Source organism: Westerdykella ornata (genome assembly GCF_010094085.1).
Source record: "Westerdykella ornata strain CBS 379.55 unplaced genomic scaffold EI97scaffold_14, whole genome shotgun sequence".
Lineage (NCBI taxonomy): Eukaryota > Fungi > Ascomycota > Dothideomycetes > Pleosporales > Sporormiaceae > Westerdykella > Westerdykella ornata.
The window spans coordinates 167,392-187,660 of record NW_022986864.1 but is presented as its reverse complement, the minus strand read 5'-3'; the positions used below and the strand labels follow the sequence as shown (position 1 = coordinate 187,660).

Genomic DNA, 20,269 nt, shown 5'->3' with positions numbered 1-20,269 from the left:
GAAATAAATGCTTTTGTGTGGAAAGCAGATTCAAGAAGTCATATATATTCTGCTCGTCTTTGTAAAAGGCATAGGACTGAAGAAGAAGCTAAATGAAAGCAATTTCGCAGCATCCTAACAATGCATCCCCAATACAACCTCAACCAACCCTACTCCGAGCGGATTTCTGCACACCCTTCTGACCTCGAATCTGTCGTCTGCGCTTTTCAACAGGTTCAGGAACTCCTTCTCGCTCCTCTGCTTTGCCCCAAGCGCAACCATCATGCAGAAGTCTACCTGCCTGAGATGGTGTTCCTCGTACCGAGTAACCGTGCCACTCTCTGGAAGGACCACGTCATTGATCAATAGTGGAGTTCCCGGCGCACACCTTTCGAGAGCTGGCACTATAGCCCGAAGAATCTTAATGCAACCCGCATCTGCGTAATTGTGTAACACTTGTCGGAGGAGGAACGCAGCGGCGGAGGTGATGGGTTGCTCGTCGAAAAAGTCGTGTTGCTGAAAGGTGACACGCCTAGATAGAGAGGAGTCGTCGGCTATGGTCTCACGGGCTTGGGAGAGCATGTGAGGAGAGATGTCTTGAACAATGAAGTTCAGGGTGGAAAATTGCTGCGGGTATTAGCTTTACCAATTGCCTCTTTTCTGTCACGTTCTCAGGCTAGCTCATACCTTAGCAAGGGCGATGGAGATGTGTCCACTCCCTCCACCGATGTCGACAACCGTACCGTCCTTCAAAGTTCCCCAAGAAAAGCTCTCACGCAGTTCGCTCACTTGACGATCAACTAGAACGATATCAGGAACAAATCACGTATATGTGACAGCGAATACTGAGGACTTACGTTGGCTCCAACTGCTCATTGCTTGGGCGAACCTTGTGCCCTTCTGCGGGTGAAGTTCGTAATACTTGTACATCGGCATGCCGAACCGTGTGTGGAAGGCCGAATGAGTTGTGTCTGAAACATACGGCGATTTCCTGACTACGGTCGACGTTTCGGACGCCGCTCTTAACATGTCATCCATTCTGTGTCCTCCGTCAGTCGCGCCGACAAATCTTCCTGTATTAGTATACATACTGCATGTCGCCCGTGGCATTGAAATCCTGATCTCGCTTGAGGAGAGCCGAGAGCGAAGTGTGACGAAAAATGCCTGTTTCACCTTCCCCTACTTCTTCAAATATGCGATGAGTGGCCAACAGTCGTAGAATTCGAGCTGTTCTGTCTTCATCCATCTCCGCTTCATCCGCTAAGTCGGCCGCTGAGATAGTGTCCGAAGCTCCCGTCGCGTGGCTGCCAGAACTTCCATTTGCAGCGTTGTTTTCGAGGCTGGTTGGCAAAGGGACATGATCAAAAAACTTCTTGTCTAGCGCAACCTGCAATGCTGCTAGGTCGTAGTGCGAGAAGAACAATTCACGTAGCGTGTTTTTTGGTCCATTGACCAATCGTAGGAGATCAAGGGCGGCGTCATTGAGACCAGCACGAATGTTTTCGTAGCCGGGCATGGAAGAGATATCAGGAGGGGAGGATGCGGAAAAGTTTGGAGAGCTGTAGGAGGTGGATTGCAGCCATGATGCTATCTGGTTGCAGTGCTTGTTGATATCAGTCGCAAGGATCGGGATCGTTACCTCTTCGCGCTTATTGCATGGAGACATCGTGTAGAAAGCGTTGCCGTGGCTGTGGGTATGAGAGATGCGCTTCTGTTAGCGGCTTTGGAGTACTCGAATTCAGATTCTTAAGAGTCAGAGTGCGAGGAAGAGGTTAAGCCTTGCATCCGCGTTATTCTGAACCGACTCCGTATTCACTGTCGTCTAGCATCGCTCTGACGTGCCTGAAACTGCTCTTACATTATCCAAGCCATACAAAATTACTAATTAGCTGTAATTAGACCTTCCGGTCTGCAGATATCTGGTAAGCGAAGCCTTTGGCACTTAGAGTTTGTACGTCCAGAGCACTGGCCATGAATAGCAACTAGGAGAGGAATCCCGATGCAATTGTCGTAACTGTAACTTTTATCCATTGCCATGAACCTTGACTTAGGTTCGATTCGGCAAGGTAGAAAAGCAACAGCTGCTAGATTGGAAGGATCCGCCGGTCGGATACGGCGTGGGTATCAGCAGCCTGGCTGGCGGCCCCAGGGTGTTGTTCTACCCATGCTTAAGAACGGCGGGTGTCCACAACGGGAGCTACGGGAGCTTATCGATGTTGTACAGGACATGGATTAGCCACGAATTACACCCGTATCCTTATCGGCAGGTCTGCCTGGATACGGTAGACTGTTGTCAGCAACGCCGCCACCCCTGGACCACCGCTGGTTCAGGTTCCTAAATGATACCCTAAACCACGGCTATGTCGCTTGACTTTTCCAGAGTCCGAGAGCACCGTTACATCAGAGTTCCATTGTTGTCATTTTTTCCATCCGCCTGAAGCGCCATAAATGCTGGTTCTATGCATGCACGAACTGCAGCAAGTTTCGCATTACGGAGAAAATGCCACAGAGTGCTTGGCTACCTTAGGGCAAGCATGCTTTCGCATGTTCCAGATCGTATTGTGTACTTTAGCGAAGGCCGCGGTATGATGCAGGGTCCTTTACACCCCAGGTCGTACCAGAATCACATCGACACCTCGTTGGCACCCTGGGGCAACCCACTCAAGTTCCCGCCGAGATTCAATAGATTGCGGAGTACACGGGCGCTTGCTGTCCGGAGCGTAAGCTCCGCAAGCACGGATCAGTGTTGAATCTTATCTGTGAATGGCGCAATTGGGGCCCAGATTCGCGGTGGAATAACGACGTTAAGCGCCGAAGCTCCGTAGACAGAACCCTCATTATACACGTTTGGCTTAGCCTACTCAGGGTACCAGCAACCTTGGCTCCAGACAACTGCACCTACCTTGTAGCCAAGAAGGCATGCACTGCTGCATAACTTACCTGAAGACGGGAAAATGGCACATGGGAAAGGCTCTCACATGGCGATATCAAATCGTATTTCGTATCCGAGAAAGCGACTCGGTGGAACGGCGTATCACTGAGACTCAACCTCATCCTCACCTCCTCGTTTCGACTACCCAGCACACCAGCAGCTCTTGGTTCTGTACGCTGATTTGACCCAGCCTATGAGATTGTTGAATGCAACACGGTCACCACTAGACCCAGAGACAGGGAGGATTGCAAAGCACCGAAGTGTCAAGGCGGTCCCGTTTTTGTTTCCTTCTAGGCGGAGCACCGTGTCACTGATATGGTCAATTCCTCCGTTATACGCGACCTCACCCCAACGAACGTCCTGTATCACGACGGCGAACCTTTTGACACTGTATGCACAAGCTCTCTGGCATCTGCGTTATAAGGTATGGATGTCATAGATGAATAGTTGCACGTCTTTCCCAGCCCAATACCGTCTAGCACCTCATTCTCTTCTGAAGCGCACTTCTGGAACCCGCATTCTGGCCGGTTTTAGTGGCCCTTCTATTCGAGAATTCTTTACGAGTACTTGTTGGGAAATCGAGCTACACTAGGCATCTCGACTAGGGCACCGTGTTCTGAGGCTCACACGGTTTCATCCCTGGCGACGCCGGGCCTTGAGGGACGCAGCTACCTGCAGCCACCAAAAAAAAACTCATCTTAGGGCTCAACTAGGATAAAATCAATAGATCCGGGAAGAGGACGGGGGATATGCTTGCATGGCCGCCAATTTTCGGACTGCAAACGTCGGGGAAGTACTTGATTACTATTCTCTTGGTGCTGTGGAATGGGACTGTGGATAGGGGTACGCTAGCGTGGGCCCGCCATTCTGTCACTGCAAAGTTCGGTTAAGTACTTGGTTTATTATTTTCTCTGCTATGGGGGCACAGTAATTCGTCCGGTTGGACGCTCCGCTTGCCGCATTCTTAGGCCGTGGCTAACTGACGAGCTCGCGGGCGTTGGCCTGTGTGCCTGTCATCGTCAGACTGACCGTGCGGCGATGTTTGGGTATGTAAACTACACACGATCGACTCACGCCCTTGTTTTGCATGGACCGCAGGCTACAATAGTTAGAGCTGCAGTCCAATCTCCATGTTCCCTTCCTGCAGTATTGCCACAAGGTTTGCAACAGATCAGTGTATGCCCAGCGCCACTCCAGGGTCGTGGCAGTCCGTACAGAGCGTTATGATTAGATTTCATATATGTTTTGAATAGAGTTCCGCTTTCTGAGTTCCTTGAGAAGTAAAGGAAGTTAATTTCGTCGAGGTCGTCAAAGGTTAGTAACACAACATATGAGTTCATCTGGGTGTGTGCATAAATTTGATGATAAGTTATTCGGGTGGGCGATAAGGCTCTATCACCTTAGTATTGGTTCATATATCATTCTTATCCCACCCTAACCATATTTCACCCTCATAGTCCGCGGCCCGTGGCTGATAGACACAATTTCAACCATCGATTTTTCTCCCATGCTTCTAAAGCCTTTCCGGGCTTTCTAGCCTCAATAGATGCAGTTGTCCTGGCATCGCAATGCACTGCCGGCGCCTCGTGGCTGTCGGTTGATTCGTACATTGATGGCCTTCACCATTCCTTGCCAGTTTCATAGCCGACAGCGTAATGGATACACTCTAGCGCCACGACGTCAGCATCCCTCGTATTGGGAAACTTAGTTCCAAGACACCGAAAAATGGCTTCGACTCTCGTAAGGTCCGCAACATGTGCCAAAGGGACTCAGACGCCGTCCGTGTGCGAGGAGACATGGATCCGCGCTAATTTTACCATCTGGACTAATCTCTGAGGCGAACTCGCGTGGCCACCTCGTGGGCAGCACGAGCTAATTCGGGGAATTCGATGGCCTCTCATACAACAGAATTCTGCCCAGGCACCAGCGTCGTATTGCTCGCACCGGCTTCAACTCCTCTTAGTCTCACTATTGCTTAGTCTACGCCTCCAACAAACGGTGGCGGATACTCTTTGAGTTCCGTGGTGCTCGATGGTCGCCACGAAAAAGCACAAGCTTCGATACGCACCGCGACATCCCTCACTTCACTCCACGCGGCGTTTTTGACCTTCACCGAGTACGATAGCATGCCGCCTAAACTAAGTTCAACTGAAAGATACGCCACTTCAGGATGTAAAGATTGCTGCTCTTGGAAAGATGTGTGAAAAGGTGTCAAGGATATAAGATGAGCTCTCTGTGCTGGTCCAGGTGTTTTGAAGGCACTGGCGCAACATACCCTCACGCTCCCTTTATACATTAATTTGAATCCGTCATCATGTTCAAATACCTCTTCTCATGCCTAGGCTTGAGCAGTCTGGCACTCGCTGCTATAGACTTTCAAAACTGGGCTCCTCCGGGGAAGAATGATGTTCGCGGGCCTTGCCCCGCTATGAACAGCCTCGCCAACCATCACATTATAAACCATGATGGAAGGAATCTCACTGTCCCTGACCTCGTCAATGCCTTGACGCAAACCTTCAACCTGAGTCCCGAGCTCGCCACTATCGTTTCACAACTTGGTCTCCTCACGAATCCTGAAGGTGCTGCAACTGGCAGATTTGATCTTCCACATCTAAACAAGCATAATGCTTTTGAGCATGATGCGTCCTTGTCCCGAGTGGACTTTGCCTTCAGTGGCGAGAAGGGTGTTGCCAAGTTCGACAAAGCAACTTTTGCTCGATTCTTCAAACACTTTACCACCGATTACATTACGCTTCAGCAAGCGGCTGCTGCCCGCTACGCCATGGTTCAGTGGTCTCGTAAGAATACCCCGGGCTTCACGTATGAATCCCAACATCAAATCACGAGTTACGCCGAGACAATAAAGTACATGAAGACAATGGTCGATGGCACCGGAAAGACGAAAAGGGAGTTTGTCCGAATCCTCTTTGGTGAGTGATGGATTAGTATTCGCAAAAATACGGATAACTGACTGTTTACCAGAACAAGAGCGTCTTCCATTCAGGGAGGGGTGGCGACCCCCGAAAGATCAAGTCAATGGGTTTGTCATGGCGCAAAGCGTGATGGAGGAGGCACTTGCGACACCAGAGAAGTCGCTCTGGTTTGGCGAGACGCCGCAGAATAACGACACAACGCACGATATTCCAGTGTGCCCACGAAAATGACGAGACCCAGATTGCAGTGACCAAAGATGGTAATATCGATGTGGGACTCTGTGTTGGGTGCGACGATTCCAGTTAATATCTTTTGATCTCGATACCGGCTTTAGATGGATTATGTAAATTTTTTGACAAGGTCATTGCGGACTTTCTGCACTCCCATCTTGAATTGGCAATTTTATTTTATATGCCGACTCCGTCGGACTTTCAGCTGTGCTCGCGTGCATGTTGTGATCAGCTGCACCGTCTGCAGATGCCCATTTTAAGCCCATTCACGACCTAGTGGAGCGACATAGAGCATGACGACTTGGATATACTTGCGCTTAGTCTAGGTATTAGTTAGTGGACGGCAACTTACCCGCGTTAATATCCTTACCGCAACAACTTCGGCCAAAGGAGCGTTGCGAATAATTCGAGGGACGTTGAGTGAGTACAGAGGAAATCGAGCTTCTGACTGGGAGAACTGCACATTCTACGACCCTAACCGTCTTTGAATATGCTATGGTAGTTATGTTAAATACCTCGTAGACCTGTACTGGCATGTATGGATACTGCCCTTGGCGATGAGTCTCGCTGCTAACACTTGCCTATGTCCTACAGTAGGCTCTGTTGACGGGCTCTCTATATAAAGAATGACTGTCAATAATAGTACTAAATAAACAGCTCGCAAGCGCAATAACCGTGACAAGATGAATTCTACGCTGATATGCCGAGTGCAGACTAATGGGAAGTCACTGCCATTGCTCCTTTACGCACAAGTATATACTACTTTCCATGACGATGGAATAAGTACTGTATCGACGGAGACATTAGCACCAAATCAGCTCTGTATTGAGCTTGAATCATTTCGGGATGTTTGTAGCTGTATTCACAATTACTTGACGGAAATATAATACCGATCCCGAGCATTAGTCCAGTTCCTCGTCCGTGAATCCTTGGGAACCCCATTCTCGTGCGAAATGTTTCACTGTAGAGGTTTGGAGTGAGCACTAGTCGATTGCTAAGCCTTTCTAGGTTAGCGCGGAGGAACACATTCACTCTCCCACGACAATCAACCTCCGTCTCGACACCACTCTACGCAAAGGATGATGCTATGTTTTACTAATGAGCTCAGATAGCATAAAAGAACTCTTAGTCGTAAAGTCTCTAAGGGTTGAGTTACTTTTACACCATGAACGGTGCATAAGAACGGCTATGCGATAATTAAGACAGGCCTACGCATTGTCAAGAAGTCGACCTATGGAGCCGGTCATCGCACCAAGAGTAAATCAAACTTAAAGACGATGAAAAGCCAAAACCGAAATCGTCTCCACACAATAGTATTCAATTGGGCGGACTTGCCAATTATTGCATGGCCACTCTGTGGATCAAGGATTACAAATTCAACATCAGATTAATGACTTTACTACACATTCCTTACGCAGCATACCCAGAAACATGGTCGTTGGTGCATTTTTCAGGTAAACCCTCACAGTTCCTCCCTAGATAATTTAATGGAGCGATTGATTTCCAATTCTACAATAGAGCAGAAGTTCGTCCATCTTGCAGTACTCGCCAATCGCCCGTAAACCGGTAGGCGACAGCAAAAAGAACCGAGAAGTTCTCCCACCATCACAATCATTACTCCTAGGTTTACGCGCGAGTACCATTACTTTGATGCAATGTAAGCTGTATTACCAATCTTCCGGTGCTGCCATTGGGCACTGTCAATGTCGACATTCGGGCGTAAACCTGCGTATTACAAATCCAACTTTTGAACTCACAAGACTTATAAGCAGCGCAATGAGCACTATATAAATTGCAGCAACCCACTTCACCATCCAATTGCACACCTACCCAACCAGAAAAGTGACATACCATCCATAAAATCCCCCCCTCCACCATGGCCCCCAAGCACCAACCCCTCCGCACCGCCCTAATCGGCCTCTCCTCCACAGCAGCCACCTCCTGGGCCTCCCGCGCCCACCTCCCCAACCTCCTCACCGAACAAGGCCGCTCCAAATTCACCATCACGGCGCTGCAAAACAGCAGCGTGGAGGCCGCCCAAGCCGCCATCAAGCACTACAATCTCCCACCCGACACAAAGGCGTACGGGACTCCCGAAGACCTCGCCAACGACCCAGACATCGATGTCGTGATTTGCAACACGCGCGTCGACAAGCACTTTGAGACGGTGCTGCCGAGCATCCGTGCCGGCAAGGATGTCTTCATCGAGTGGCCTATCGCGCAGGATCTCGCGCATGCGGATGAGCTCGTTGAAGCGGCGAGGAAGTCTGGTTCGCGCGTGGGGATTGGACTGCAGCGGCGCTGGCTGCCGCCTGTGCTTAAACTCAAGGAACTGATTCAGGGGGGCAGTCTGGGGAAGGTGTTGACTGCGGATGTTAGTTTTTACAACGGGGAGGAGGATCCCACAGTGTTGCCGGAGAAACTGTTCTACTTCACCGAGAAAAGGTACGGGGGAAACCCCATTGTTATCCTTGGGGGACACTGTAGGTGCCATGGTTTTGTACAATCTCAGCGGGTTTTCTGACCGTCATCTCAGCGCTCGATTACATATTCTCCGTGTTGGGTAACCTGGTTCCCGAGTCCATTTCTTCGCAGATGCAGATTCGGCGTCCGGAGGTGAAACTCGTCGATCCAGCGACGGGCAAGACGATCAAGACCGTCACCAGGGACACGCCGGATATCCTACACTTCACCGGTAAGCTCTTAGCAATCGCTCTCCTTGCTTCTTGCTAACCCCTTCCTGTAGCGCGCCTCCAGCCATCTCAATATGTCGTACCGGGTGCTTCTTTCCACTACGTTTTCCGCTCGGGGCAACCGTTTCCGGGAACACCCACCGCCAACTTCACCATTACCCTTGAGTCTGGGCAAATCCAGCTCACCGCTGGGTCCCCCCCGGGGCTCGAATTTGCGGGTCCAGGGCAGGAAGCGAAGATCAAGGTATGGCGACGTGGCTCCAAGGAGGCAGAAGACGTGGAGTGGAAGTGGGAGAATGTAAACGACGAGATCGGCCCAATTGCGGCGGCCATGCAAGTTCCATTGTATGCGTTTGCGGATGGGAAAGAGAAAGGGGATGGATGGGTCGATATTGAAGATGCGAGGGAGATTGCCAGACTGATTGATGGGTTCTATAAGAAGTGGGAGCAGGACGGTGGGCTCTGAATGCACTTTGAAATGATATTGAAAACGGTGACCAGACGCTAAAGTACTTTACCCATTTGACTTTTATCTCTGCGATATTGCTGTGCTTCCGCATCATCTAGTTGATCCTATATACGTTGTGAATGATCGATTCGCGCTTCTTTCCGCCTAGAACACTACCGTCTTCGCGCCGTTCAAAAAGACCCTCCTTTCACTCCACCACTTGACGGCTGCCGCAAGCACCTGACTCTCGACATTGCTTCCCTCTTCCACCAGCTCCTTCGGGGTCATGCCGTGATCGACCCTCGCCACCCTCTGCTCAATGATGGGTCCCTCGTCCAAATCCTTGGTAACGAAATGTGCCGTCGCCCCGATAATCTTGACGCCACGCTCATATGCCTGGTGATATGGTTTTGCGCCCTTGAAGCTGGGTAAGAAAGAGTGATGAATATTGATAATCTTCCCAGACATTGCGCTGCAAAGGTGGGGTGACAAGACCTGCATATAACGTGCGAGAACAATGAGATCAATGCTGTGCTCCTTGCAGAGGTCCAGGATTTGGGATTCCTGCTGCGCCTTGGTTTCCGCTGTGATGGGGAGGTGGTAGAATGGGATGCCGTAGCTTGCCGCCAGATCCTTGTAATCAGGGTGGTTCGACACGATCGCGGGGACTGTGATCTTCAATTGGCCGCTCTTGACCCGGAAAAGGAGATCGTTGAGGCAGTGGCCAATCTTGGATACCATGATGAGGACCTTAGGTTTCTCATCTACGCGGCGGATCTCGTAGTCGATTTTCATGTCTTCGGCAAGCTTGGACAGGGAAGCGTGCAATCCTGACAGGTCGGCGGCATATCCGAAATGGACACGCATGAAGAACGTGTTGGATACTGGGTCTGAGAATTGTTGCAAGTCCACGATTGTGAGGGATTGTGCAGCCAACAGTCCAGTGACGGCGTGCACGATGCCGGATGCATCAGGGCAGGACAACGTCAAGTAGTGGTCGTCCGTTTTCTTTGAGGCCATGTTGAGCGACTCCGTGAGGTTTTTGCGTGTATTGGGGAGATGTTGAATCCGGGTACAGCACTGATGTTCTCACAGTGTCGAAGTGACCCACGTGGAATTTTCAAAAAGGTGTCGTTCTGCTAGTTGCCGCGTTCGGCAAATTTCCATGTCTTGGCATGAACAACTACTAAAGTGGCAAGACGTGCTTTGTTATCTCCATGCTCAGTGTAGCATGTCTAATCGTCCGCATAGCTATGTAGCCAAAACCGCTCCACAAACTCCCCTGGAATCATGTCAGGCTCGGATATCATCTCTCTGACCTCCAAACACTCCGCCTTCGCAACCGGCCACACAAGCATCGCCTTCTGACCAGGAGCCGCACCGACAACCTCCCTCAGCAGCGTCAACAGCCCAGCTGTCCTCCTCAACACATCCTGCTGACCCAACTCATACCGATCAAATGTATATCCCCCTTCATTCGTGACCGTGACCTCGGACACTTTGCCGTCCTTGTGCTTTCCCCTTATAAGCCAGGGAGTCCTCCCTAGCCACATCTGCGAAATCACATCGCGCGGTACAGTGTCGCCGCCCTTGACGCGAGACTTGATCTCCGCCATCTTATGCGGCGCAACGTCTTTCCCGCGAATCGTGACTCTCGTCGCATCCGCATGACCTTTGAGTCCAACGTCCTCTAGCCCCATGTACTGGTCTGGAGACGGCGCCGTCTCAGGAGCGCACTCATAATCCGGATGCTCATAAAATGCGTCGACCTCGCATCGGACCAGCATTCTCAGTCCGCCAAAGTCATACTCGTGCACCCTATAGTGACTCAATGCGTCGCTTCCCATGCCCATGAAGGCCATGGTAAACGCCTTCTCAAACGAATGTCCCCTGCTCCCATTCCCATGCGCAAGGTCCTTCCCCCCGCCAGCTACGCGCAGAAACAAGGTATTCCGAATCCGTTGCGCGGCGATGCAGAACGGCTTTCTCCTATTCTTCTTCCCGGCCACTTCCATCAGCGGCTTTAGACAGCCTCTGTCGACGACGACGTCAATCGCATTCATTCTCATGTCCGGCTGCATGATAGCCATGGCCTGGAACATCGGCTCATACCGGTGTCGAGGGGCGCGGTATGCATTCTCATTCATGTAGTATGTTCCCTGGTCCAAGGGGAAGTGCTGTGGGAGGGGCAGAGGGACGTATTTGCGCGGCGCACCGGGGACGAATATAGTTGGGAAGGCGAGGGGGGCGATTTTCCAGTTGTAGCTACATATGGTGGTGAAGGCCTTGTGAATGGGGATTTGTGACGGTGTGACATCGTCGGGAGAGAGCTCGAGGAGGAGGGGCCCCGTGTTCTGTGCGAGGTATGTTCGGATCGAGGACAGCATGTTGTCATACGTATCCACATATCTGTACTGGGCACTGGGATGCGGTAGGGTAGAGAGAGGGTGGAGGTTCGGTAGGCTAGGGAAGGGCCCTGAAGGGTGCCCTATGGATGGTAGTGGAGGGAGCGGAGGCCAGAGTAGGGGTGGAATTGGGGCTCCTTGAGGCCCTGATAATGGGAGCTGTGGCGGAAATGGGAAGAGTCCAGATGGTATGGGTGGTGGAGGCAAAGAAAAGTGCGGAGGATGCGGTGGTGGGAGTGAGGGAGGTTGAGGCGCTAGGTCGGTATGTCTGTCGGAGGGCTGTTGCTAGTTTATTGATAAGTATATAGCTTTGATGTGGCGTAGTTGAGTTTACTGATGGTGGAGGAGTGGTGGAATCTTCTCCATCTAGCTCCATTTCGTCTGCTTTCGCCATCTCATTGGAAGCCATGCTGCTATCCGTTGTGGAGAAGTATGGTATGATGGTGTATGAGTTGGGAATGGAGCAGAAATAAGGCGTAAAAGAATTCTTTTCTGTGCGATTGCCAAGGTTAAACGAGCTGCGGAAGGTGTTATAATGCTAGGTCGGTGAAAGGTTGGGGAGTTAAGTCCGCTGAAGAGGGTCGACGGCGGTCTGGTTTTGCGTTCAACTACCTAGCGGTTTCTCGAATATAACTTTAGGGAAGAGGGATTTAAGAGTTAGATCCGTGTTAGCAAATCCAAAATATGGTCGTGAATCATTGCTCTTTCCCGAATATACGTTTAAGGACGAGCGGTCCAACAATTAGGTGCGTGTCAGAAAGTATAACCATCGTAAACATGGTCGTGAATGAGTCGGCCATTGACAAACCGCTCTATATTATCCGTGCAATGTCAGTATATATGAACAAGCTAGTCGGCGGCGTGAGAGTCCCTCAATCGCGTTCCACTAATTATCCAAATCCATCGAAACAGCGTCTCCAACCCAGCCCTCCGCCTCGACGGGCAACCAAAACCTATCGACAAACTCGGCTGGAATCATACACGCCTCCGCCTTCATCTCCCAGACTTCCAGATACCCGTCCTCCACCTTTCCCTCAGGAAACTTCAACATCGCCTTCCCTTCTGGCGCCGCTTCCACCACCTCTTTAAGAAGCTTCAACAACCCCGCCGCCGTCCGCAAGCTCTCCTGCTCATCCAACTCGTACTTCTCAAAGGACTCAGCCGCTTTGTTCGTCACGTTGATGGCATTGACCACGCCCTCCGTATGGTGGTCGAAGATTCCACGGATAAGCCAGGGGGTTGCGGCCGAGCCACATCTGCTGCACGACGTTGCCACTCTTCTTTGCAGTCTTGATCTCCGCCATCTTAGCGGCCGGGATGTCTTTCCCTTTTATCTCGACCCTGGCGGCATTTTTGTGGCTCTTTATCCCCACGTCCTCTAGTCCCCGATACTGGTCCCTTGCTGGCGGCTGCTCTGGATGCGTACCCACTTCCGGTCCCTCGTAATAGGCATCTACTTCGTGCCTAAGCACGAGCGTCAAACCTCCGAAATCGTACTTCACTACACGGTGGAAGCTTGACCCTAATTCCCCCAGCCCCATCGCATCCCTCGTGTACTTCTCCTCGAAAACCTTCCCGTGCCCACTCGCATGGCCCCCTACGATCCCACTCTTTTCAGAAAACACTCGCAGGAACAGAGTATTTCTAACTCGTTGAGCGGCAATGAGATAGGGCCTCCTGACGCTCCTGGTCGCAGTGTAGTCCAGTAGTCGTTGCATGCTCCCGCGATCACTAACGACGTCGACGTCGTTCATGCGCATATCTGGCTTCATAATGGCCATGGCCTGGAAAACAGGCTCGAATTGGTGCTCTGCGGCTCGAAACGCGTTTTCATTGACGAAATGGGGCAGGTTGGAACGTCGTAGGGATTGCGGCAGCGTGGTTGGAGGGGTCCACTTCCGAGGGGCGCCGGGTACGTAGATTGTTGGGGAAGAGAGTGGGGACCGAACCCAGTTGTAGGAGCATATCGTCTCAAAACCGGTCTTGTGGGATATGCCAGTGGAGGATGGGGTGATATCGTCCAGGGCGATTTCGAGTAGGAGTGAGCCGGTGACTGTGGGTTGTGGTGCGAGAGGTGGATGGTTGGGAGTGCCTTCTGGACCCAAGGCTCCTGGGCCCAAGGCTCCTGGGAGAGGTGGCAAACCAAAGGGAGGGAGAGGAGGGAAAGGGAATGGCATAGGTGGAACCCCTAGAGTCGCTGGTGCTCCTACAGGTAGTGGAGGAAATGGGAATGGCCCGAAGGGCAGTGGAGGATGAGGGAAGGGCAAGTGCGAGGGAAGTGGTAGGGGGAACGACGGAGGAGGGCGCGTTGGAGCGGTAGCTCCACTTGGGGTCTGCTGCTATCACATCAGTAAATACACGACGATGACCAGTGATGGTGGCGAGCTTACTGTTGCAGCGGTAGTGCCGAATTGCGCTCCATCGAGGTCCATTGGATCCTGGTGCGTCGACTCATTGCTAGACGTGCGGTTGTCCATAGTGTAACGTCGTATATACCGGTGGGTAGAGTTGAAGCTGAGAGGTTGAAAGTCAACGGTTGCAAGTTATGTTGTGAAAGCACTCGAAAGAAGAAGGCGCAGAAAAGATTCGTGCGCTTGCCAAGATCAAAATATAATGCGTGGTGGGTGTCGTAGCTTGCGTCGGTGAAAGACTCAAAAGTCGTGCCCAGCAAAGCTGGTGAACAAGGACCCATTTTTGCCCCCAACGACCATCACCACCGTTACCGTACCACAATATACGTCGGCTCCTCGCTCCAGCCACGTCCTCGGTACGCAAACTCTGCTTTTCAAGTACCATTCACTTGAGTGTACAGGTACATATTTCGCGGTTTCTCCTCTCCATATCTGTCAGCCGTAACTGCGAATTTTCCAGCGTGAACACGAGCGTTGAAGGTAACTGCTTCCCCATACTCCAGCGTTCTGTTCCCACTCTGAGTGTTGTTTGTGGTCAGTGTCCACATTCTGAGCAACGGCGTGATGTAGAACAACCGGTATATATCCTTCTCGGAGTTGACGGCGACAAGATCTGCCCGAGTGTCTGCTTGTACGCATTCTCGGGGTTGTGTCAGTACTCTTGCAGAAAAACCCGGCCTTATATATACGCACCACAAACAGAGTGTTCGCATGGACCCAAACACGTGTTATTCCACAAGCTCGTCGTGATCTTCGACATTCTCGTTGAACGCAGTCCCGCTGACACGCTTGTTGGCAATATCAGGTCACCAAACGGGACAGACGCAATGGAGAAGGTGCCTACGGTGAACCCCGTGGCCTACGGGGGTTCTGGCAAGCACGTATTGCTCGTGACTGGTATCGAAGCTGGAGATCTCGGCACCGGACGGAGATATCAGATAGAGAATGGGAGCTTCTACGGCTCCTTCGATCTCTGGCCGGTACAGGAGGTTAAACCATGAGTTTGATATCTCTTTCAAGTCTGAACCTAGTCCGGTACCATTGTGGGATACTTTTATCACTAATTTGGTGTTTTGACTGCAGTTGAGCGAACCTGATAGTTCCTTCAGGTCATCCTGCCATGGCTCGGACCATGCATAATCCGCGGTCACGGTCCGCGACAGAGCACCCAGGACCGGCTTCGATTCCCCCGATTGCTGACTCCGACTGACAAAGGCCAGTCGGATTATTGTCTGCGTGCGTCAGTCACTCACTCAGATCACACCAACCAGCGCTTTTCCTATGAAATCAGGTGGGACCATACTAACCTTCTTATTGAAGCTTGCCTCTCCATCCCAGATATACCAACTGTCAGCCGACAGCGCAGTACCATTCCATGCGGCCTTGGTCACTACCAACGAAGGATCGGCATCCCATGTCCCTATCAAAGTCTGCTCGATCGTAGACGTTGATGGGGAGCTTTTCTATGTGTTTGCTTAGCTATGCGGCAGATAGAAGTCAGTCTGGCAACCGGCTGTACTTACGTCGTCCATAACACGTTATCATGTGGCAGAGAGCCGCACACACGGGTCCAGATTAAGGTACAGATCGCGGAGTCGTCAAGCTGAAATGTGACATTGGCGGTTAATCGGGCGTAGGGGGTTCGGTGAGTTTATTACCCGCGATGCATTGCCCAGGTGACTGGGAATGCGCATCTCTGGGTCGGACACCCCAGGCAGGTTCCCTACTGGTGGTCGATTTATATTAATTTGTCTTCTGTAGGGTATCAGATTAGGACCCGAAAGGGCGGATCGACAGATGAGTTCATCCAAGCTTTGAAATGCTTGAAATCAAGAAAACATGATAACCGAACATGAGGATATGCTTTCGTATATTCGTACCGTCTAACTCCTAATCCATCTCTAATCCCTCACTAGCCTCTAGTCCCACATGCGCCTCAAATACCATCAGCAACCGCTCCCCTCAACTCGTCAAGTTATAAATCTTCTGAATATCCTTGAGCGTGGCGGCGTGATCAAACTTCAAATCCTTCAACAAGCCATCCTTGAACCCAAACACCCAGCCGTGCACGACGGGGAACTCATTCTCAGCAAAGCACTTCTGCACGGCGGCCGTCTTCATGACATTCCTGCACTGCTCGAGCACATTCAGCTCGACGAGGCGGTCGTACTTGGCCTCGCCCTCGAGGGTATCCAGCTCCTTCTCGTGCAGACGATAGACGTCGCGGATGTTGCGCAGCCAGGGGTTCAAGATGCCCAGGTCCTGGGGGGTCATGGCGGCCTTGACGCCGCCGCAGCCGTAGTGGCCGCAGACGATGATGTGCTTGACCTTGAGGTGGCTGACGGCGTACTCGACGACGGACATGGCGTTGAGGTCGACGTTGCAGACGAGGTTGGCGATGTTGCGGTGGATGAACATCTCGCCGGGGCCGAGGCCGGTGATGGCCTCGGCGGGGATGCGGGAGTCGGCGCAGCCTGGGAGCAGTCGTTAATAAGTCGGGCCGGATATTTGCAACGTTGTGATGCTTTGTCTTACCTATCCAGAGGTAGTTGGGAGACTGGCCCTTGGAGAGTTCTTCGAAGAACTGGGGGTCCTTTGCGGACTGGGCGTCGGCCCACTTGCGGTTGTTCTCGAAGATCTTGTCATGGCTCTCCTGCAGGTACTTCTTGACTTGGGCCTTCTCCGCCATGGTTATCGGACAGGAGCGAGGGGCTGAGGTCGAGAAGGATCGAAGGGCGGAGAGCGACGAAGCGGGGTACGGCGGTGCGGGACGGAGTCGTTGGTGTGGCCTGAGGTGGCAAGATGGATACGAGGAGGACGAGAAGGAGTGTGAAGCCAATTGAGACGGTGGAAGCTGTGGTTGAGATGCGAGGACTGTGAAGGACCGAGACTGAGGGATGAGACGAAAGGACGAGGAAGAAGGAACCCCACCACGGCGGGCCAAAGGTGGGTTGCTGCAGCTAAATAGTTCGTGTGCCAATGCCGTCGCAGCTGACCTGGGATGGAATTGCTTTTCACCACCATTATTCGACAGGCGCAACCACCGCAACCCGGTCCGTAGAGACGCCATGATCCCGACTCCGGAGAGTTCGCGAGGGGTTCCCAAGGTTGCTACGGCTGCGATGGCTGCGGAGACCGGCGACGAGAGGATTTTCACAGGAGAAACTGAAAGTGTTGACTCGTTCCTGGGTGTGGCTGGGAAGTCGGCGCTGATTGGGCGATGACGTCAATCCTTTCCCAAGAGGTTTGGTGCTCACGCCAAGAGATCTGGCCCCATCCCATCTTATCTCGATCTCCGACCCCGCTTCTTTTCACCAACTCTATTAAATGCCATGCTGGTTGAACGTGCGGCAAAAGCACGACATGGAAAACTTATTATGCCCACTGCATCAGAGTGAATACCAGTTCACAAAGCGTCACACGGAAATTAGAAAGTCCGAATTGATGTTGGACCTACTGGGAGCCTTATCCATGAGGCGTCGTTAGGAATTCGAGGCACCGCGGAGAAGTGAAAATCTCTGAATAGGTGTGAGGATATGGACTCACATCGGTATGCCCCTCTAACATGTCCGCGGCCCTATCCGAGTGAGGAACAAGGAAATAGAGTAATGCAATCCGATTGAGAAAACATGGGATCGAGCAAGAGTCACACATGCACCCCCAAAGAAAGGAAACACTCCGATGCCAAAGTGTCAACAATGCCGTATCCAAAACTCCAAAACAGAACCGCTATGCAGGAATGCAACGTTCAAGGATGTGCTGGTCCACTCCTATCGAGACCTTCCCAACTGTGATCCCATCCGCTCGCAGGATCCGTGGCGTTTCCTGCCTTTCCGTCCTCCGCCAGCTTCCGAATGTCGCTCCAATACTCCAGCTTCTTACACTCCGCATCGGCAGCTTCGACAGCTCTCAGGAGATTGTTGATTTTGCGCTCCTCTGCCGTATCCTCCGGCTCGCCTCGCCTCTTATGCTCTTCTCGATGCTCCTTAGCCGCCTCGAAGCGGTCCATGAGATGGGCCAGCAGTTGCCGACGCGAGTTTTGGAAGAGCAGCATGGACATGATGTTATGCATCTGACATTGTGAGAAGGCGAATGACAAGTGAAAAACGGAACCGTACCTGCTCGGGAAGATAATGGAGTTCTTCGCCTCCTTCCTCAATGAACTTGTTGATAGCTGCAATCTTTTCCCTGTCAATGGGTGACGCCTTGAGCACATGCATGAGCTTCCCAACATCCGTGATCTCCTCGTCCAGTGGCGCCCTTCGATCCGACGACGTTCGCTCGCCGCTCTGGTGCGTTTCAGTGCCAACGGTGCTCGCTCGTATTATAGTTGTAGGAATGCTGAACGTGTCGCCAAACAATCTCTCCTTGTTATCCTTCATCTTCGCCGGCAGCTTCTGCTTCACCCGCTTCCTCAGCCAGCGCCGTCTCCTCACGAAGCTGTGAAACCAAGGATGATTGCCGTGCCACACAGCTCCACGAAACCAGAAACTGTATTGCCATCCTTCCTCGTCCACGTCCTGGCTCATATCCACGTACCACGACTTCCACTCCCACGTCCAGCTCGGATCCGGCACTTGCGCGTTCGTGATATTAACGGCCGACGGCTTGTACTTCGCGTCGGCCCAGGGCGCGGCGTCGAATTTGGAGTTCCAGAGTGCGTTTGACGAGAAGAGAGGGATGCCAAATACGAACCATCCTCGCTGGTTTTCGTACAGGACATCTATTTGCGAGTCTGGGTTTGACGTTTCGGAGCTCTGGGAACCCAGGGGTGCTGATGCCTCTTCCTCGTCGGTGTGATCCACAAGGCTTATTGGCCGCTCTGCCATGGTGGTATTGGTGGTGCTAACATCTAGAGACGTTGTGGGGAGACGCCTCATGGCCGGCTGTTATTGCGGAAGCATGACTGTTCATGTGCCGAAGTCATGAATAGGTTCCAGGTTTGGATTTCAATGTTGGCGTCGATGTTTGGGTTCCATGCGTGTCTGCCGAGAAGTCCGTGCGGGAGCTCGGGGATTGAGCGACGACGTCATCGCGGTTGGTGGGTTCCTTGCCATCCCACCCAATCTCACTGGTCCTCAAGTATAACTCTTCTCTTTCTACGACCGTCCTACACTACCTTTGGCACCGTTGAACACTCATCTTCATTTAACGCAACTCATTCCAACACCACAAACATGAACCGCAAAGTTCTCGGATGGGGTGGTGCGGCTGCAGCCGGCGGCGTTGCGTACTACCTTTACAGCGCTGGAGGAAATGCAAAGCTTGCGGAGAAGGAGGTTCAGCGTGGGTACCGTCTCGATTGCTTGTCAGACAAGATACTGACTACAGCAGATGATGCCGCTACCGCTACGCGACAGCTCAAGGGTGACCTTCCGGGGCAGGATAAAGAGGCGAGGAGGGCGAGCGAGGAGGGCTTCGAAGTTGTCCGCGTAAAGGCACAGGAGCTCGTAAGTTCCACTCTTACTAGAGGGGCAGTGTTGCATGCTCGTTCCTCCGTGTAGAGGAAACCCGCTGACTTTCGACACAGAACGACCAGGCCAAGGCTGAGGCGCACAAGCTCCGCGTAGACGCAGAGAAGAAGCTGGAGGAGGCCAGGAGAGAAGGCAACCGCGCCGTCGACAAGTTCGACAAGAACGTCACCGAAGCTGCGAGCAACACCAAGAGCTGGTTCAGCGGCTGGTTTGGAGGAAAGTAACCTGCACGTAATGAACGATGAAATGCCCAAAGGGATGGAAGCTGGACTCTGGTTCGGCATGTACATGAGCGTTTGGTATTGTGCTAGGTGTTTTTCGGCTCGAATCTGATAATGCTTGGTACCTGTTACCTCTGTCTTGGTGGCGCGATGCCAGGGCTATGAGCGGAGTCCTTTTTGGTGTCCTCGCTTCACTGCCCAGTTTTCATGTTCCCGAATACCGTACAGCGCACTTGTATACCATCCTTGGCGCTGATAGTCCTACAGGTGCCCATCAGCAGTGTGGTCTCTCTATACGCACCGTGTGCAGCCGTTACCAAACGCGATGCCCAAGCACCAAGCGCATGTTCGAATATCTTGAAACAAGCGGGCGAGACTATGGAACTTGTTTCTGGTCTCCCTGATTCCAATTCCCTCGTCATAAAATGTAGACCCACACCTCTCCATGCGATCTCTGATTGGCCGACGCGCATAACGCGAAAAGACGCGCCAAGGTTATCTATAGTCGCGTAAAGTGAATCACATAACTACCCCAGCATTCC

The 20,269-nt window shown here is 52.1% G+C and overlaps 11 protein-coding genes across 11 annotated transcripts; 4 read left to right on the top strand and 7 right to left on the bottom strand.

The window, feature by feature from the left end:
- Positions 1-114: 114 nt before the first annotated feature.
- Positions 115-1,495, bottom strand: EI97DRAFT_379435 (S-adenosyl-L-methionine-dependent methyltransferase; the record flags this gene model as incomplete). The annotated part of the gene is made up of 4 exons (XM_033795713.1): positions 115-606; positions 667-779; positions 837-1,018; positions 1,071-1,495. The coding sequence occupies 4 exons, from the start codon at positions 1,493-1,495 to the stop codon at positions 115-117; spliced, it is 1,212 nt and encodes a 403-aa protein (XP_033652921.1).
- Positions 1,496-5,264: 3,769 nt separating this feature from the next.
- EI97DRAFT_343787 (Chloroperoxidase) lies at positions 5,265-5,949 on the top strand (the record flags this gene model as incomplete). Its single annotated transcript, XM_033794756.1, has 2 exons — positions 5,265-5,841; positions 5,894-5,949. Coding segments are annotated over 2 exons (633 nt in total), but the record flags the coding sequence as incomplete, so codon positions are not given.
- A 1,926-nt stretch (positions 5,950-7,875) lies between these two features.
- On the top strand, positions 7,876-9,379 carry EI97DRAFT_434229 (oxidoreductase). The gene is made up of 3 exons (XM_033798578.1): positions 7,876-8,558; positions 8,612-8,770; positions 8,822-9,379. The coding sequence occupies exons 1-3, from the start codon at positions 7,952-7,954 to the stop codon at positions 9,232-9,234; spliced, it is 1,179 nt and encodes a 392-aa protein (XP_033652919.1). The 5' UTR covers positions 7,876-7,951; the 3' UTR covers positions 9,235-9,379.
- On the bottom strand, positions 9,260-10,350 carry EI97DRAFT_434228 (Formyltetrahydrofolate deformylase). Its single transcript, XM_033798577.1, has one exon. The coding sequence runs from the start codon at positions 10,234-10,236 to the stop codon at positions 9,382-9,384; it is 855 nt and encodes a 284-aa protein (XP_033652918.1). The 5' UTR covers positions 10,237-10,350; the 3' UTR covers positions 9,260-9,381.
- Positions 10,351-10,446: 96 nt separating this feature from the next.
- Positions 10,447-11,795, bottom strand: EI97DRAFT_73416 (uncharacterized protein). The gene has a single exon (XM_033803040.1). It carries the CDS (start codon positions 11,601-11,603, stop codon positions 10,452-10,454), a length of 1,152 nt encoding a protein of 383 aa, XP_033652917.1. The 5' UTR covers positions 11,604-11,795; the 3' UTR covers positions 10,447-10,451.
- Positions 11,796-12,401: 606 nt separating this feature from the next.
- EI97DRAFT_73379 (uncharacterized protein) lies at positions 12,402-12,744 on the top strand. The gene has a single exon (XM_033803037.1). It carries the CDS (start codon positions 12,450-12,452, stop codon positions 12,708-12,710), a length of 261 nt encoding a protein of 86 aa, XP_033652916.1. The 5' UTR covers positions 12,402-12,449; the 3' UTR covers positions 12,711-12,744.
- EI97DRAFT_73383 (uncharacterized protein) lies at positions 12,745-14,441 on the bottom strand. Its single transcript, XM_033803038.1, has 2 exons — positions 14,012-14,441; positions 12,745-13,957 (listed from the first exon to the last, which is right to left on the bottom strand). Exons 1-2 carry the CDS (start codon positions 14,096-14,098, stop codon positions 12,779-12,781), a joined length of 1,266 nt encoding a protein of 421 aa, XP_033652915.1. The 5' UTR covers positions 14,099-14,441; the 3' UTR covers positions 12,745-12,778.
- Positions 14,442-14,754: 313 nt separating this feature from the next.
- On the bottom strand, positions 14,755-15,716 carry EI97DRAFT_73392 (uncharacterized protein). Its single transcript, XM_033803039.1, has 3 exons — positions 15,556-15,716; positions 15,340-15,495; positions 14,755-15,264 (listed from the first exon to the last, which is right to left on the bottom strand). The coding sequence occupies exons 1-3, from the start codon at positions 15,562-15,564 to the stop codon at positions 14,839-14,841; spliced, it is 591 nt and encodes a 196-aa protein (XP_033652914.1). The 5' UTR covers positions 15,565-15,716; the 3' UTR covers positions 14,755-14,838.
- Positions 15,717-15,885: 169 nt separating this feature from the next.
- On the bottom strand, positions 15,886-17,214 carry EI97DRAFT_434226 (carbonic anhydrase). The gene is made up of 2 exons (XM_033798576.1): positions 16,568-17,214; positions 15,886-16,506 (listed from the first exon to the last, which is right to left on the bottom strand). The coding sequence occupies exons 1-2, from the start codon at positions 16,719-16,721 to the stop codon at positions 15,995-15,997; spliced, it is 666 nt and encodes a 221-aa protein (XP_033652913.1). The 5' UTR covers positions 16,722-17,214; the 3' UTR covers positions 15,886-15,994.
- Positions 17,215-17,455: 241 nt separating this feature from the next.
- EI97DRAFT_434225 (uncharacterized protein) lies at positions 17,456-18,991 on the bottom strand. The gene is made up of 2 exons (XM_033798575.1): positions 18,151-18,991; positions 17,456-18,104 (listed from the first exon to the last, which is right to left on the bottom strand). Exons 1-2 carry the CDS (start codon positions 18,859-18,861, stop codon positions 17,781-17,783), a joined length of 1,035 nt encoding a protein of 344 aa, XP_033652912.1. The 5' UTR covers positions 18,862-18,991; the 3' UTR covers positions 17,456-17,780.
- Positions 18,992-19,090: 99 nt separating this feature from the next.
- Positions 19,091-20,166, top strand: EI97DRAFT_434224 (uncharacterized protein). Its single transcript, XM_033798574.1, has 3 exons — positions 19,091-19,318; positions 19,367-19,482; positions 19,563-20,166. Exons 1-3 carry the CDS (start codon positions 19,210-19,212, stop codon positions 19,728-19,730), a joined length of 393 nt encoding a protein of 130 aa, XP_033652911.1. The 5' UTR covers positions 19,091-19,209; the 3' UTR covers positions 19,731-20,166.
- The last annotated feature ends 103 nt before the right edge of the window (positions 20,167-20,269 follow it).